The 17,765-nt window shown below is 38.2% G+C and overlaps 1 protein-coding gene across 1 annotated transcript in view; it reads right to left on the bottom strand.

The window, feature by feature from the left end:
• LOC148653755 (short transient receptor potential channel 5-like) overlaps positions 1 to 17,765 on the bottom strand; it is an 89,354-nt gene that overhangs the window by 23,627 nt on the left and 47,962 nt on the right. The window contains exons 4-6 of the mRNA XM_088649098.1: positions 7,595 to 7,931; positions 6,646 to 6,785; positions 3,419 to 3,741 (exon numbers count right to left, since the gene is read on the bottom strand). Coding sequence (XP_088505224.1) covers positions 3,419 to 3,741; positions 6,646 to 6,785; positions 7,595 to 7,931 — 800 coding nt within the window. The remainder of the gene's footprint in view (positions 1 to 3,418; positions 3,742 to 6,645; positions 6,786 to 7,594; positions 7,932 to 17,765) is intronic.

A 17,765-nucleotide genomic window follows, 5' to 3' on the forward strand; every position in this document is an offset into this window, starting at 1 on the left:
ATGGCATGGTTGTGTTTTAGGGCATAAATGATAGTTAGGAAAAGTGTTGTTTCAATGAGATCTGCAGAATTCTTGTCTTCCATTTTTAGCTGCACTGTATTGCTTAAGGGGGGGGGGGGGGGGGGGGTTTGCCTTATGTGCAGTAAGGCAAAGATTTAAAAAAAACTTCAAATATCTTTCAGAATCTTACCTCTGGCATTGAATGTACATGCATGTGATCATATTAAGCCCAGATTCATGGGATTTTGCTGACTCTTACACCAGTTAAGCCTGAAACCACGCTCATTGTATCCAAAACGACAGAATACTCGTCCAAATACTGCATTTTACTCTTATTGGAACGTTCTCTTTAGTTTGGTGGGCTTCCTTAACCATTTCTGACAAATATTTTGTTTCAGTGAAGTACATTTTGCACTCAATTGAGTGGAAGGTTGCATTAATTCTTTGAGGAAATTCTGAGCCCTAACCCTAACCTTGCAAACCCATAGCTAGGGTTAGGGTTAGGAATCCTGTAAACCATAGATACTTTTTGATGGCATGGTTGTGTTTTATGGCAGAAATGATAGTTTGCATTAATTCTTTGAGGAAAATCTGAGCCCTATGAGCCTTGCAAGCTCATAGCTAGGGTTAGGGTTAAGAGTCCTGCAAAACATATTTGCTTTTTGATGACATGGTTATGTTTTAGGGCAGAAATGATAGTTAGGAGAAGTGTTGTTTCAATGATATCTGCTAAGGCAAAGGTTTGAAAAAAACTTCAAATTCTGTACCTTTCAAAATCTTACCTCCGGCATTGAATGCACGTGCATATTATCAAATAAAGCCCAGATTCATGGGGTTTTGCTGACTCTTACACCTGTTAAGCCTGAAAGCATGGTCATTGAGATCACCTTCCAAAACAACATTTCCAATAGTAGAATACTTGTCCAAATACCACATTTTACTCTTGTTGGTACTGTATATGGAAGTTCATTTAAGACAGAGAACAAGAGGCAGTTCTTTACTCAATGGGTAATGGGAGCATGGAACTATCAATCCAGCCTGGCTTCCTTTAAGAAACAGCTGAATGAGATCCTTGGATCAATTAGCTACTATCTTTCAAATGAGCCAAATGGGCTTGAATATTTTCCTCTCCTTTGTAACCTTTCTCACAAATAGGTGGCTAGTGATAAATTCATACATTCCCCTTGGAAAAAATCGCTTTATTTTAGATGAAATATTAATAAAGCCAATGAAAGCAACGCTGAAGGGAAAATGCAATGCAAACAAATACCTAGAACAATACTGTAAAAAGTGAGATTGCTTCTTATCTTGTGACACTTGCTCTGATACACCGCGTTCTCCAACAGCATTAGGATTTGAATATTTTACAGACAGACTTGATCTGGCTGGCTGTGATTGACTGCACGTAAAAGCCAACAGTTGCAATCTCAGTCTCAGCTTTGACTTGAGGTTGCCTTAAAGACAAGTTTTTTTCTGCTTCTGCCTGTTATTGTTTTTAAATTTATGGCTGTAGCCAGCTTTTTAAATGCACAGTGGCTGTTTCATTGACGTTCCTTCTAGAAAGACTGCCTTTCCTTTCTGACACTCTTCAGACGATGGCTGCAGTGATGACCTTCATTTTGATCTTAAGTCTGTATATTGCGAAGGCTCATGACAGCCTCTTTCTTTGGGTTTTAAAGAAAACCACACACCTAATGACATTACACATGAATTGATCATTTTTCTCGATTGAAAATAGCTTTTTTTCTGTATGTGTTTTTGTTCACATGCAACAATTGCCCATAAAGCGTCACAAAGTCAGTAATTATTAATTAATTCCCTTACAAATAGGAAGAGGTCACTGTCATTTACACTGTTTTCTTCCATAGGGGTCATGGTACAATACATTACCATGACATGTTTCCTAATGCAAAGCAAGATAAGCATGGCAAAATATAAATTAATTTACCATTATAATCAAGCATGACATGTTAACCATCTAAAAGTACAGTTTTTAATAAACCTCTTTATGCTTCACCAATCTGACAAAGCACAGACTGTACTCTAAGAGTCTTTTTCATATCATGGGTTCAGGGCTTATTATTATGAGCACTATAATTGTTATTATTATCAGGACTAATATTTTGCATCAGTGCAGCCACAGCAGCTGTGGAGGGAATGAGCACACAGTGTATGGAAGGACAATTTCAGAACTACAGCTCTTGCTCAAGACCTCATGCGTGTTGCAAGACTGAACTGATGCTGTTGCACCTGTGCTCAACTTGATAATTGGAATTGACTGATCAGTTTCTCAGACACCACTTTTGCTGTTAAATGTGATGCAATTCATGCAGAATGGAAGTACAGTATGTGTTCTGGATGAGTGAATATGTAGGAGAAGGTGAATCAGGGAGGAAAGAGAATAACGGGAAAGAAGCTTCTGTGTGTGTTTTTTTGCTATTTTTATCTTGAATCTGCCTTCAATATTTTGCTGCTTCTTTTGTTTTCTTTTTGTAACAGAACTTTGGATCACATCTCCTTGCCTCATCTTTGCCACAGATGTCGCAAAATGTCCAGTGTGCACATGGACTGTTTTGTGGCATAGATTGATGGTTATTATCATATACGAACAAAAATTGCAAGATTTAAGTGTAACATCAGCCTGGTCATTGGCTGTTCTGACTGCTTATTCCAAAGGCGCTTAATTCTAGTCATGGAGTTCCTCTTTGTCTGTTGCATTTTGTTCCAACTGGGCCTTTAAACAACAGTTCCATTTGGTGTCAGTAACTGACTTTTTTTCTGTACTCAGGCCTTTGCTTCAACAATACCCCAGTGCAGTGATTTTCAGTCCTGGTCCTGGGTAACCCCTATGTTTTCTATTTTTCTCTAGCTGAATTCTGAATCACTTGCATCTTTTATTTTCAGGCTTTTTAAAAAAAACTTTCAGCTCTTAAAAAGTAATTGGGATAAACCTTGTGCTAATTAGTGAGTTTTAGGACTGCTCTCATTCAGTTGAATGTGACCAACTAGACTTTAGCAGAAGGAAAATCACTGAGTCACTGTTGGAATGACTGATAGTGTCATTCACACCTGTCTGCTCATCAATTGATCAACTATTAAGAGCTGTGTAGTCAGAAATAAGGGAGAAAATTCTTAAGTAATTGGTTGAAGAGAAATTACATGAAATTCTGTGTTCTGAAGCTGCTGGAAACTATATGCTTTAACTGGGGCATTTTTTAAACCAAAGACAGTGCAGTAAAAAGATAAGTTATGGGCATCAATTAGCACTGGGGATTAAGGGCCAAGCTGTGACACAATTGAGCAGATAAAGATACTGTATCCCTCTGGACCGCTTGCCTAGACTATGTGTTTGCAGTAACTGGTGGAAGAGGTTGCATATGAAAAATGATTAATCTTGGTCAGTTTTTAAGGCACTTACGTGGAAAAGGCGTTGTTTTGTTTCTCACAGCGGATGCCCTTGCAGTGGTTGGGCTCGTCAGAAGCTTTGGTCTCGTAGTAGAAGTAGAGCTGGTTGAGGCCGTTGGCGAAAGCCAGCAGGACGAGGCAGTAAATGAAGAGGAACTTGAGGATGTCCAGCAGCATTCTGCCCAGGGAGATCTGCAGGGGTCCCAGGTGGGAGTTGGCAGTGAATAGCGAGATGAGCCGCAGGGAACTGAAGATGTTGGCTATGGCGAAGAGGGCTTCAGCAATGAGCGTGGGGTGCCACATCTCCCATTCCTCGCGAGGCCGGGAGCTGTTGTACTTTCAAGAGCAGAAGGAACGTGACAGGAACCAGAAGGGAGAGAGGTGAGAACAAATCGCCGTTTTACTATACTTTTCTTTCTGGGTTATCTCATTTTCAGACAAAGCATGTGTCAAATGATTTTGTTTTCCTTTTCTGCATGAATGAAACTTTCAAAGTTTCAATAGGAAGTCAATCTTTGTAGCTGTTCCACCTGCCAATAGATATTACATTAGAATTGCTGTTGGAATCCCCTTTTAAAACCTGAGGTTGTGAATACAGATATTTGTAAGTAATAAGAATCTAATAAGAAAGGGAAACTGAATGTGGGGAAGGAACTAATATTCTTGTAGCTTTTACAGTATAATAGATATGGATAATATAGCTTGAGCATAGAAAGAAATGTATTACTGAAAACTGAAACACATTCCTAAGTAATTACCAGGAAAATAACTGGTATTACTGGTTTACCAGGAAAATAACTGTTATAAATAACACAAAAAAAATGTTTTTTTGTAGCAGATGCACTGACATCTTTTGGAACACACATGGAATATACTCTATAGATTGTGATTATTGTGACAATATTCCAGCAGCGAAACATACATCTTCATGCTGCTTTCTAACAATTGTTCTCTTGTGTGATGGGAATTTGACAGAAGTCACCAGACTTGAACTCCTTTGATTAACATTTTTCATCAACTATACAATTCTAATGTAAAAGTCACAGGAAGTATCTTATGTGGCCACTATTGGAAACACTACAGACTGTACATGTGTGACACATGCTTTGCACCAGGTTGCAGATGTCTTGTGGGTTTCTGTCCCATTTGTCTCATAGGACAATCCTGTTGTCTCCGAGTCCCAGTTTCCACACATCATGACAATGTATCCCTCACATGTTCAATGGAACTCAAGTCTGATGACGTCTCTCACATTTTTATCACACAAGAGGGCAATTATTAGAAAGCAACATGAAGGTGTGTTTTTCCCTGCTGGAATGTTGTCCCATCAGGAGAGGAAGCAAGTCAAATGCCAGGACTTGATCAATGTAGAAGTGTGCATTAAGTTGCTATCAAGCACTACAAGTGGAATTGTGCAATGACTATACGCATCATAGCTGGATCTCCCGATCGATTGGTCTTGAATGGTGTTTTTCTTGCTTCATTCTCAACAGACTTGACATTCAGCAGGTTCAATCACCTCCTCACCTGTTTATAATCAATTATATCACAATACTAGTGTTTTAGTACTTATGCAACAAAAATACTTGTGTGAATCATGGTGAGTTATGAATAATCAATTAATCAAATGACATCAAAAATTTAATCACATCCAAAATCGACTTTCTTTTTCTAAAATGTGTATACAGTATACTATATACAGTATATAGAGTTTCTTCAGATGTTCAGCATTTTTCCAAATCTTTTACTTTTAGATTTCCCTCCTTGCTTAGGAACAGTATATACTTTAATCAATAGTTGTTAAGTCTTCACTGCTAACTCCAGTAATTATATCTGCTATATCTTTTACTAGAAGATCTAACTTTTTGGTTTACTAGAAATAAGAGCTTTGAAAAGATTTTTACTCTTAACATATGTTCCAATGTGGCATTTAAATGAAGGAATGCTAATTTGTTGAACTTGTGGTGAAAATGACAAAAGCTCAGATTGGTACAAATTCAAATTATGAAACAGGAACCTTAACTGGCTCACAGGTACAGTGAAACAGAGCTTAAACAGGTTGTGAGGCATGCATGTCAAGTCACATTAAATTATGTACAAAGTAGTAACACATTTTCACTATAAAACTGATATAGCTCCAGATAAGTTCAAAGCGAAGAACATCAAATGCACAAGGAATAAGCATGGTTATGGATAGCACTGTGAATGGGAAAATGGGGAAGATGCTGGGTGATATTTTCTCATTATAAATTTGTTTTGTTTAGATATTTAGAAATGAAAGTGTGCCACGCTGCAATATTTTACACTAATAACTAATGTATAAGCGGACTACTAATGGAAGCCCTTAACAATCATGTTTATTTTTTTAGTATTAAATTTATAACAATACATTGTTAATTCAGAAATCATTGGTAATAAAGTCGCATTCACACGATACGCTAATGAATGGTTATTTACAAATGTCTGCATAAGTAATCGAAATCTCATTATCTGGCAGCGTGAAACTATTCTCCACTGTGCACCAACAGCAGCAATCTAACCATAATCAATTTTATGTTCCTCTCTGGACATGCTAATCCGAGACTGCAGAATAGACAGGGAAAGTGCACTGTGTTGGCTGCAGGCTATAACAGGAGAAATACTACTATTGATTCATATTCTGCCGAGTGACACCTCAGTCGTGGGGAGGAGTGGAAGGCAGCAGACAGCCATGTGATACAGAACTCAGCCGTGACCCACGCTTCACTTAACAGTATTTGTTTTGTCTGCAATGCATGGATGCACCTGTCAGTGGGTCATCCATTTTCCTTTTAGTCCCGACAAAACTGGACACAGAAAAGGCTTATCAGATTGTATCACGTGGCAGAGAAAACTGAGGTGCGAGTTCTTTAACAGACTGGGTTGAGTTGTGACAATTGTTGCCCCCTTAAACAATGTGAATCATGAGATGGGATCAATGGGATCATTGCCCATTGGCCACTCTGAGAGGTACTGTAGAATATAATGGCAATATGCCACTTGATGATGTTCACTATAAAGTCTTTAGTTTCATTTGCTACAAAGAAAACTGAACTCTGAACTCAAGCTTAAAACAATGATTTACACTTATTCAATACTGTAAGTGAATTGTGTTGTTTCTGATACAGAATGACAATGTCAATGGATATGACTCCAAGTGCATGTTCTCTCCTTGCTCCATGTTTTGAATTAACCTCTGTTTCAAATAATGTAGTAGTTTACCTTGACATACGCAACTATCTTCAATGAGATGGTTGCGAGGTACAGGGAGTTCATGGCGAAATCCATGAGGTTCCACCAGTCATGCACATACTCCGTAAATCCCCCATCCCACATTTCCTTGATTTCAGCCCAAATAAACCCTGAAAGCAGAAAAAAACAGTGCTGCAGTGAAGAGGGAAGTTTGTCCTGTTATTTTGTTATTAGTGTGCAAGAAGGATTCTTGTAGCACTGCAGTTATTTTCACTAGGGTGACTGGTATAAGAATATCCCAATTTGTCTTCAACCTGCAGAGAACTGGTACACCCACTCTAATGAGGAAATTGGAAATTCCTTCCAATAGCCTCCTAAACTCTTAAATCTTATTGAAAATACGTGTTTCCTAATTTGCCCAGTAAAATAAAAATATGCAGTGCACAAAAAGTGGGTGTTTTTGCCAGAATCAAACTAACTTTATGATTATCAGTCTTTATGCTCATATCTGAACAAATCCAGACTGAAACTTATCTAGCAAATTGTTACTATTAGCAGTTGGGCAGTGAGTCCTTTTTCCATTGTATTTTATATAAAGATAGATTAGATTAAATAAAGTGTATTAATACAAAATACAATATAGATCTTTTTACCATTTACTCATAGTTATTTTTTTGTTCATGTATTGTTAAACAATACAGCAGATCTCCTAAGAGGAATCTCTTACAAGGGACCAGTGGTGGCTCTGACATACTTAAGAAATGTGACTTCCTGTCTCATAGTGGAATTATCATAACTTACACGAAAGCTGGAAGAAATTGGGTAGTTTAATTTAAACTGCATGGAATTTACACATTTTCATTGTGACACCTGGTTTTCTACCATTATATCGGTCCCTTTTGATTACTTCTTCACATTGTTTAGAAGAGTAGGATGATGTCAACCCAAGCAACTACAGCATGGGGAATGGCAGACTTACCAAGAACCCAGGGAAGGATCATCCACTCCACAATGGTGGGCGGTGGGCCTTGCATGTGCAGGTTGGTGCGGACGATGTGCTGCGAGGCCAGCAGGAGCAGGAAGAGGAAGGTCAGGTAAGAGGCAGTGTGGCAGATGAACTTGATGAAGGGCTTCTTGATGAAGAGCCCCAGGCCGCTCTTGGGGGCGATCAGGTAGATGACTGAGAAGACGGGAAAGAGCAGCCCAATGGTGAAGCAGGTGAGCAGCTTCACCGCCCAGTGCCGCCGGCGCCAACCGGGGAACCCATCATACCACAGTGTCGCTAGGAGCTGCTGGCAGTTCGGCTGGGCAACAAACTGGAACAGGACAAGGGAAATGGACTTTAACATCTATCGCAACAGGTAACCAAACAAACTGGAGCAGGACAAGGGAAATGGACCTTAACATCAATCACAACAGATAACCAAACAAACTGGAGCAGGACAACGGAAATGGGCCTTAATATCTGTCACAACAGGCAACCCAACAAACTAGAGCTGGACAGCAGAAATGGGCCTTAATATCTGCCTCAACAGACAGCTTGACAGGGCTGCAGTTGCTTGTTCACTGCTTACACCAAACAGTGTGTTACATTAAATGTTAGCTGTACTGGTAGTAAAGAACACAGCCATTATAACAGAACTGAAAGGCCAAAAAGATGTTCAACAGATAAAACTTTGACACAGCCCCCACCTGGGTGATATGAGGCAGCCGTAATGTTCCAGCAGCCACTGCACAGCAGATCAAGGTAAGAAGTGAGAATTTACTTCACTATTTGAATTAAGAGGGAGCTTCTGGAAGGCCAGAGTGAATAAACCTAGAAGGGAATTTGGCCAGGACACAAAGGATTCCCCTGCTCTTATGAACAGTGCTACTGCACGTCATCTTTAATGGCCAATCAAGTCATCCTTTTAACTTCTCATCTCAAGTGCAGTACCTCCGGTTGCACAGGATCTCATCACCATATTAAGGCATATGTTTTAAACTTGCAGATTCACAGGGAGGAACGCCACCTATTGGTATGCCTATACCACTTAAAGTATCAACCTGGTGTTCTCTGGAGGTCTCCACTACAGAGCAGGCCCAGACCCGCTTAGCTTCTGAAATTTGACAAACAAAGCTTCAAAGTGCTGTGGTCAAGTGAATTTACATATAGAGTGGAGAAAAAAAAAACACTTTTAATCATGGTTTGAGATCCTAAAAACCTTAACGAGTTCCAGAATAGCTGGTTATGGTCATTTTGGAATTATATAACTTAAGTGGCAGCACAATAGGAATTTACATGGAAAACAATGAGATACATCATAAAGAGCCAGACACAAATATGTTCTGAATCTTGGCTACTGTTTCACAGAAGTGTGATTTAAGAAGAAGTTATAGGAATGGTGTTAGTGGGTAGCACGGTGGAACCAGTGCTGTGGCCCTGGGTTCAATTCCAGGCCTGGGGTGCTGTCTGCATGGAGTTTGTATGTTTGTCCTGCATTTGTGTGGGTTTTCTCTGGGTGCTCCGGTTTCCGTCCATAGTCCAAAGACATACTGGGAGGTTAATTGGCTTCTGGGAAAATTGGCTCTTGTGTGAGTGTGTTTGTCTTTATTTGTTTGTCTGCTCTGTGATGAACTGGTGTCCTGCCCAGTATATATTCTGCATTGCACCCATTGCTTTCTGGGGCTCCAACTTCTCCATGACCCTAGACTGGAAGTGGCGGTTAGAAAATGAATGGATTGAGGACTGGTGTTAGTATTCAAATTGCATTATTGCTGCTTCACAGGCTATTGAACCAATCATTTGTAATCAGTGTTAACCTTCAGGAAATGCTTCAAGAGCAATCACATTTGAAGAACTATGCCTTCTGTGCCACCAGATGCTGGTAATGAAATGTTAATTACATTATTGTGGTGAAGTGTATTGAATATGTGGGGTTAAGAAAAAATTAAAGACAGTGAAAGATCAGATTAAATAAAAACATTGCCAGTGATTAGAAACACTAAGTATTGAGGCCCAAGGTTGTTGCGGAAAAAAAAAAAATTTTACACTACTCATGGCTGACTTCTACAAAGGGACAGATGCCATTTTCCTATTTCAACTTGACAGCAGAAAAAAAACAGTGGCCAGTGTTACAGCAGTGCTTTATGGGAGTATTATGGTGCCAGCAGCTGTATAATTCAACTGTGATGCAACCCCAAATGTCCTGGAAATCTCTGTTGCTAGGTAACCATATGGAAATGAATTTGATGGCTTCTCAGATACTTTAGCAGACTTATCTGCCTGATACCTTGAAATGGTGAGGAGGAACAAAGAGACAGTTACATGACATGTTTTAGAAGCACACTGTCAAATTCATTCTTGCTCTAACCATGATACAAAGCTATGTTAGAAGGTTAAGGGTAAATGTATACTAACTGTATAGTAGATTCCAATTTTTATACTTGAAAAACTAATAGCAAAATCTATTTCTGTCACTGTTCTAAGTTACTAATAAAATATATGCTCCTTGCTTTACATTTTCTTTAATTGGGCTCACTGAAAAATACATTTTTGGGAAAGGACACTATTAACTTAAGGATTGTTTAATCAATTATCATGACCAAATATGAGTTGCTGTACATAATATTCCAATTGCTTAAAATAAACTATTTTTTTTGCTAAAACCAATGTTCAGTTACATTGTATCAAGGTAATGAATAAATATTGAGCCAATCGTACATTTCTAATATTATAGCTTATTAGTAAGCTTATTAATTTGTAGTTCATAGCTTATAAATACTTAGTACAGTATTGTTACGTCCCAGTGTGTGTTCTGTGTGTGTTTTTTCTGTTATGTCCACACTGCTAACCCTTGATTGTTCTCCCTTCCCCATTGGCCCACCATTACACCACACTTTCAGTTGATGTCATCATCAATTAGCTCTCAGCCAATCAGAACACATCTTATTCAGCATATAACATGGAGGTTTTCAGCAAGGAGAGGCCTTTCGTTTGACTTCGGTCCTGTTTGCTTTTGTCTATTGCTTCGCTTCTGGTTATTGCTTCGGCTTCGTTTGTTGGTTTGTTTTGCATTGTGAGTGTGTATTTTCGTATGGCTTCGGCTTTGTTGTTTTGTTGGTTTTACGTTAGTTTCTTTGTACTTTTGTTTGTTTGTGTGTTCATCCTTGTTTTGTCATTACCTTGCCCTAACGTGTTACATGTTCAACCTTTGTGTTCTTTTGTACCCTGTTCCTCTTGATTACTCTTGTTTTCCCTTATTTGTATTCCTGGTTCACTTGTGTTTTGTGTGAACTTTTGTATATAAGGTTAGTTTAGGTTGTTGGGGTACACTTTACACACTTAGTTGATTTTGTATTAGTACACTAGTTAAGTACGAGTGAGTGCCATTTGTCTTGTATGGGTTTGGGTAGTCAGTGCAGGTTAGTTAGGGTGTTGAAGACACCGAAGACCGTGTGTTTCGGGTTTTCTTTTGTAGTCAGATTAGCTTTCCCTCACTGTCCTAGCCAGCTCCATTTTGTTTATTTTCTTTCCTTTGGCACCACTCTAGTTCCTTACCCTTGTTATCACGCTTCCTAGTCCCTTACCAAAACCCACCTGCTTCCAAAAGAATTATCCTAAATGTGACACCCCTTTTCCCCTAGACACTTGGGGTCGTAACAGTACTTAAACATGAAATATCTAGATTTGGCTCTGGGCTAGATATTAAATAATTAATTGTCTGGTTTTATCCTGTGAGCTGCTTGGGGGTTTACCGGGATCACTCTCTATTAATCTCTAGTAAAAAGGGAACCCCTGACTGACTTTTTAAGTAGCGTAATTCTACCATTCTCTGCAAATGTAAAGCTCACTGTATGTAGACTGGAAGACCTGTAGATGTTGAAATACCCTTATAGGACTACTGAACAAAAGAATTGGTTAAATCTGCAGGTTTTAGAAAATGTATCAAAAGGTATTGTACCCGAACTAGACTTTTTTCCAGCATAATCATAATGCTGATGACATTAAAGGACTGTTTTCTTTTTGTCAGGAACTGTAATACGTAAGATGATAATGGGTCTCACTTGTGACTGCCGACTGGCTTAAACTGCAACCTAGGGTGCATTTAGTTTGTGCTATAGATGTACAATACAAGAATTGGATTACTGGCTAGCATGATAGCTCTACCACAAGGCAAGTTAAAATTGAGATTGATTGCACTGTTTATTCAGAGGGACAGTGGAAGCAGTGAGCATCTCTCACACACAAGGGGACTAAATAAAAGATATTTTGAGCACATTAAGTAAAAGGCAATGAAAATCCAAGATTTGCCCATTTTTTTGAGTTGACTATCTGTAGAAGGAGCCCCGCTTCACTCCATGATGTGTGAGCTGATCTTGAGAGTGTTATATTGTGGTGAATCATGTACCCTGAGTTGTAAAGGAAATTTCTGGAAGTGTAGCACACTAATACAACTTTCTCAGAATGTTACAGGTTATATCTTTTGTCATTGCAGTAATTAATAACTTTAATTTAATTACACAATAATTTGTGTAAATTAACTTTAAGGAGATCTCTTAGAACAGTTGTCTTCTTTTGTATGTGTTCTCCATTTCACAAGGAATTTACTGCATTTTTTATGAACATATGAGCCCAAATTATAATGATCTGCCACCTCTTTATTAACATATATCACATAGGCTTGTGGTTGTTAAACGTTGTCTTCATGCTGCACGCGTATCAAAAATGTAAGCAGGTAGATGGTGCTTGTGCATGTTAAAACCAAAGAATCTGCACATACAGCACTCAGATACAGTATGTACAGTTAGTAGCTAATCCCATCAAATAACCTTCACTTAAGGCATATATACAGCTTTGTCCTTTGTTTCAATTGCAGTGATTGCCAAAGAGATGAAGGGAGTATGGAAGCAGGAATTAATAAATTGCAGCCACATACAGTACAGTAGAGCTTCTGGAGCTCCAGACAGTGGTGGATTGTTATTTTTCCCATAAAGCAAATTTCGACCTGGACAGAGCTAATGTTCTTGTGTACATAGGGAGTGGATAGAGGCAGAGGTTTAATGAAACATTGTAGAAAGATGCCACTGGGGAGGGCCTTCTGATAGGTTGTCACAGTAAGTGCCATAGTTGAGTGCTGCCAGTACAATCTTTCAAAATAATGGACAAGGATGCAACAGGTAGTGGACCAGAAGCTCAGCATTATATAGATAAGGCTCCATGAGCTGTATTCTGGTTGTACAGTTGTATTTTGATTAATGTTATTTTGTTCTCCAGATAAATAATGCCAGAGTACTGTACATGCTGCAAGGTCGATCCAAACATTCTTGTCACAGAACAGTATTATACAATGGACAGGCTTCTCCATAGCCCTGATCTACATCTACTGGACAACTGTGTGATTAAATTGTTCAAAAGGCTAACAATTGGTCCAGGATAGCCAATAACCAGAAATCAGCTAGATCAAGAAGTATTGAACAGCTTCGGTGATGTGAAAGCACACAGTTCTGGAACTTGAGACTAAAAACATTGTTTTCACACAGAAGATTACAATTTTGGCATGGGTATGTATTATGCCTCGTGATATAACCTGTATTATGTTTTAACAAATGTACACGTGACAATTTCTAGAACAGTGTTCATTTCCCTTGGAACTGATAATATATTGAGCAATCTAGCAAAATGGATAAATACTTGTGAGTTCCCTGAAAGATATCAGCTATACATTCTATAAGGAGGCTGGTTAGGAAGAATTTGATTCAGTTGCAAATGCAGTGTCAGAGTTAATGATGCAGAGCTCTAAAGGTGAGTTATCAGGGAAGCACTGAACTACTGTATTTATGAAAGACTAGTATCTGTAAGTCCATTCTTCAAAGTTCTGGTTAAGGAGTTGTAAAGGGGAATCTCAGACAACTGCATACAATAAGCTCAAATGTACAATATGTACAGTATTAATCTATTCATCTGCATTGTGATAAGTAATGTATACCAATACTTACTGTCACTTGAAATCACTGGAGTGAACACAGTATGTATTTGTTCTAATAAAGTTAAATGTATGCATTGAAATACCCAAATATACTAGTATATTATATTGTACTTAGCATCCATATTCATGTTAAATTGCTTTTGTACTGAACTTGATGTTTCAATATTTGTGAGGGGCACTATATGTACTGATATTCAATCAAGGGATATTGAAAAGTGTTAAATGCAGCAAATTAAACATCGTTTTTTTTATTGGACAATTTTACAGCAAAGAGTTACTACAAATCAGTCTTCTGATCCAAAGCTCTTTATTATTTCCTGTTTCTTTTTCACTTATCAAATTAGAGTGATACTGTATAAGGACTGTAAGCCTGCCATCTAAATAACTATTGCCAGCAAGCATGTTGTGCATGCTAGCATAGCATGAATACCACCCTCACATTCACAGCAACAGTGTGCTCAGGGCATTTATCCATTTTGAGTTGATAATGTTTCAGTGATGTCATTGCGTTTAACTCGTAAGTATACTAAGATGCTCTTAAACATATGCTTTACTACAGACAGGAGAAAGCAATGTATGCTGTAAAGAACAACTGAGATCTACTGTACATGTGAAATATTAAAAACTTCCTTTGTTCCCATCCCTGAAAGCAGATATTGTACAGTGTGCTTCTTATAAAAAAGAAATTTCCCAGCAATGAATCTGTACTCCCAATTACTTACAAATGAGAGAAGGCTATTTCTCATATTAAATTATTGAGCTGGTAGTAGGTAATTGATCCTAGAATTTCCTTTCTTCCATTCAGGGTCGAAGTGGAGCCGGAGCCTATCCCAGCTTGCCTTGCACGAGGCAGGATACACCCAGGATATCACAGGATATACACAGACACAGAAGTTGACTAACCTACCAGAAGGTCTTTGGACCCCACTCAAACACAGGTAGAACATAAAAAAATGAGATATCACCACAGAAATTCAAGTCAGGGCCCCAGTACTGTGAGGCAGCAATACCAACTAGTGCATCACCTAAAATTGCATCTATCTGTTGGTTTTTTTTAATTTGCTTGTGTATGCAATCCACATCAGGGGCTGTCTGTTCGTAAGTGGATGACCTTTGATGGCCTTCAGTTCACATTAGTCCATAATTAATGACCAAAGTTTTATCCATAGCTAAAACCCTCTGCATTACTCAAAGCCAAAACATAACGTAACAGTATTATGGGTACTCATTTCCATTTAATTCACCTCTTTGGGTATGTTGAATACAATACAGTATATATTAAAAGGCAAAATAGGATATGTAAAACCCAACCGTGTTATTTCCAGCATGCCTGAGAGAGGAAAGAGTGATGGAATTTGCCAGAACAAAAGGGGATCAGTTATTGTGTTGGCTTGGGTGGGGACATTTCTTACTGTCTCAGGTTCATTAACCACATGTGATGGGCAGTACTATACTATATAAGATTTTAAATTAAGAGTATCTACAATACTATACAGTACCTATTGTATACTTACCCTATCTACTACTTGTCCTATGTGCTGGTCAAATGAAACTGCATTTCTAGGTACAGTAGGAAAGGGAATATAGATTGCTTGGATTCCTGTGTGGTGTGGCTCATCTGTGGTTGAGAAGCTGGCCTCAGAAGGTGTTAAAGGGTGAGACAAATGTCTGATTTTTACTACTAAAGTAAAAGAAGGAAACAGGTTCTCAAACAGGTTTGAGAATTGAAAGCAAACTAGGGGCTCCAAGGTGGAACCAGGTTTGATTGTTGCTGATCTCAGCAGAAGCTGGAAGCTTGAATAGTAACTTGTTAGGAAGAGATATTTTGAGGCTAGTTTTATTCCCCATGTTATATCAGAAGACACAACTGTAAGAACCTGACCAGTGGGGGCCCAAACTGTCTCAAACAGTAAATGTTCAAGAGATTTTAGTAATCTATTTCAATTATATGCAATGTGGTATATTAGAAGTATATAGTAAAATTTTCTAAATTGTTATTATATAGAGTAACTATAATAACTTACTGTACTAATTAATATCTTTTTAGTAATTGTAAGTGTTGGAGGGTGAGGATGACGAAAATCCAATCAAGATGAGATCTCTAAATGAGAGGGTCCCCATCTTTGGTCCTTTGGATACCCATTGACTGGATAACGTTTGAGGTTTGTCCCTGACAGAGACATAATCACCAGCAGGTTTCTTGCTGGCCCGTGAGTATAGGGTTTGATTTAATCTAGTGCAATTGTCTTGAAATAATAATCAACATTTTCAGACCAAAGCCCAAAAGTTTAATATAACTGCAACAGAACTGGATCCAAATATTCTTAGTCCAAAAGTCTGAAAATGATGTTTGAAAGGTACTGTATAGGATAGTTATAAGTCAAGAGCTGTATTTGATTGCAGTGCTTCAGGGCTACTACTTCTTATTTTCCAGAAGATTCTTCCTTGATTGCAATGGAAAGCTAAAACACCAACTGTAGTAATAGTTTTATATCCTTTTAAAAGTTTATCATGGTGAATATGTATTTTGCCATTATTTTACTTTGACTGTACTGCAGGTTTGCTTTTTTAACATGGTTCCACTAGACCGTGGGAATATGGTGACAGCCACATTTGCAAGAAAAGAAAGCTTATTGAAGTATTCCCATAGCCAGAAAACCACATTGAAATTATGTTGAAAATGAAGCAGAAATATGGAAACCCACAGTAAGGAGTTTGGACAGGTAATTAGGAAGTTGAACTTGGGGAAAAAGGAGTCTTGAATGCAATTTGAAACCTGTCGCTTATCAATGGTAGTATGAATAACCCTAGGGAACACTATAGTAAAAATGTTGTGGCTAATGAGGTGTCACTCAATATTTGTATATTTTTCTTCCAGCATCCATATACAGTAGAATGTTTTCTGCAAAATATTTTCTTGTTCCTTAAGGAGAAAAAGAGAGATTTTTTGCAGGATCACAATTTAAAGCTTTATGTTGTTAAAAGACATCTGTTTGCTGTGTGTGTCAGTCACTGCAAACTAATAGTTCATTTTAAGCAAGGGATGTTATTAAATTGAAAAAAATGAACAGGGTAACCTAGATACATGAAGCTGGAAGAATCATTTTAAAACCACAACCTGAATTGCTTTAGAACACGGCTCGCTGACTTGTGATTTACAGATGGCTTAAAATATGTTTCAATGCACATACAATTCCTCTAAGATTAACCCTTTTCTGTGACTTGTTTATTGAAATTATTTCTTTATCAGATCAGTCCAATATTGATTTTTAAGCCTTTAAATAATTCAGCAAAGCTCATTGAATTAAATCTTCAGTATTAAAAGATTTACATTTGTGCCATATTTATACAGTACTATTGTCAATCTGTAATATTTTACTTGGAGTGTTTGTACAGTATGTGTATGTGTAAGTACTGTATGTGTCATACCTGGACACAGTACAAAATGCTGTTAAATAATTATCAGTGAATATGTACTGTTTTTGTTATTGTTATTTTAGATTGTGAACTTTGTTGATTTTAAAGACCCCTTTTTGTAATCTTGTAACTAAAATGAATGTGCACCTGTTTTGTAATGATTGATATTCTACTTTTATTAAAAATGATTGAAAACATTTAGGTGAACAGAGCTTGGCAAGAACAAAAGAAAAAAATGTATATCTAAGAAAAATAAAAATTGTAGAAACAGCTCCATTAGTCATTCAATCATTGAATATAACAGATATTCATTAGAGCAGCACAGAGACGCAGTGGTTAGTGCATTGCTGCCACAAAGTACTGGGGGTCAGGGTTCTATTCTGCACCTGGTCTTTCACCAGGTGCTCCAGTGTCCTCCCACAGTCCAAAAACATACTGTACTAGCAGGTTATTTGGCTTCTAGGAACATTGGCCCTGGTGTGAGCATGTGCCTTGTGATGGACTCCGGCTCCCCCTTGACACTGAATTGGATAAAGCAGTTAGAAAATGGATGGATGGATATAATCACTGCATTGAGGCAAAAGGTCTCTCTTCAACTTCCAACTCACAACTGGAAACCCTCTGAAGCTAAGAAGGTGTGAGCCTAGCCAGTGCCTACATAGATGGGAGACCTCCTGGAAAAGGTAAGATATCTGCTGCAAGAGGTGTTAGTAGGACCAATAAGCAGCGCACACCCCTTCAGTCTGTGTGGGTCCTAAGGCCCCA

The sequence above is a fragment of the Lepisosteus platostomus genome, chromosome 10 (genome assembly GCF_059453375.1).
Source record: "Lepisosteus platostomus isolate fLepPlt1 chromosome 10, fLepPlt1.hap1, whole genome shotgun sequence".
In the NCBI taxonomy this organism is placed as follows: domain Eukaryota; kingdom Metazoa; phylum Chordata; class Actinopteri; order Semionotiformes; family Lepisosteidae; genus Lepisosteus; species Lepisosteus platostomus.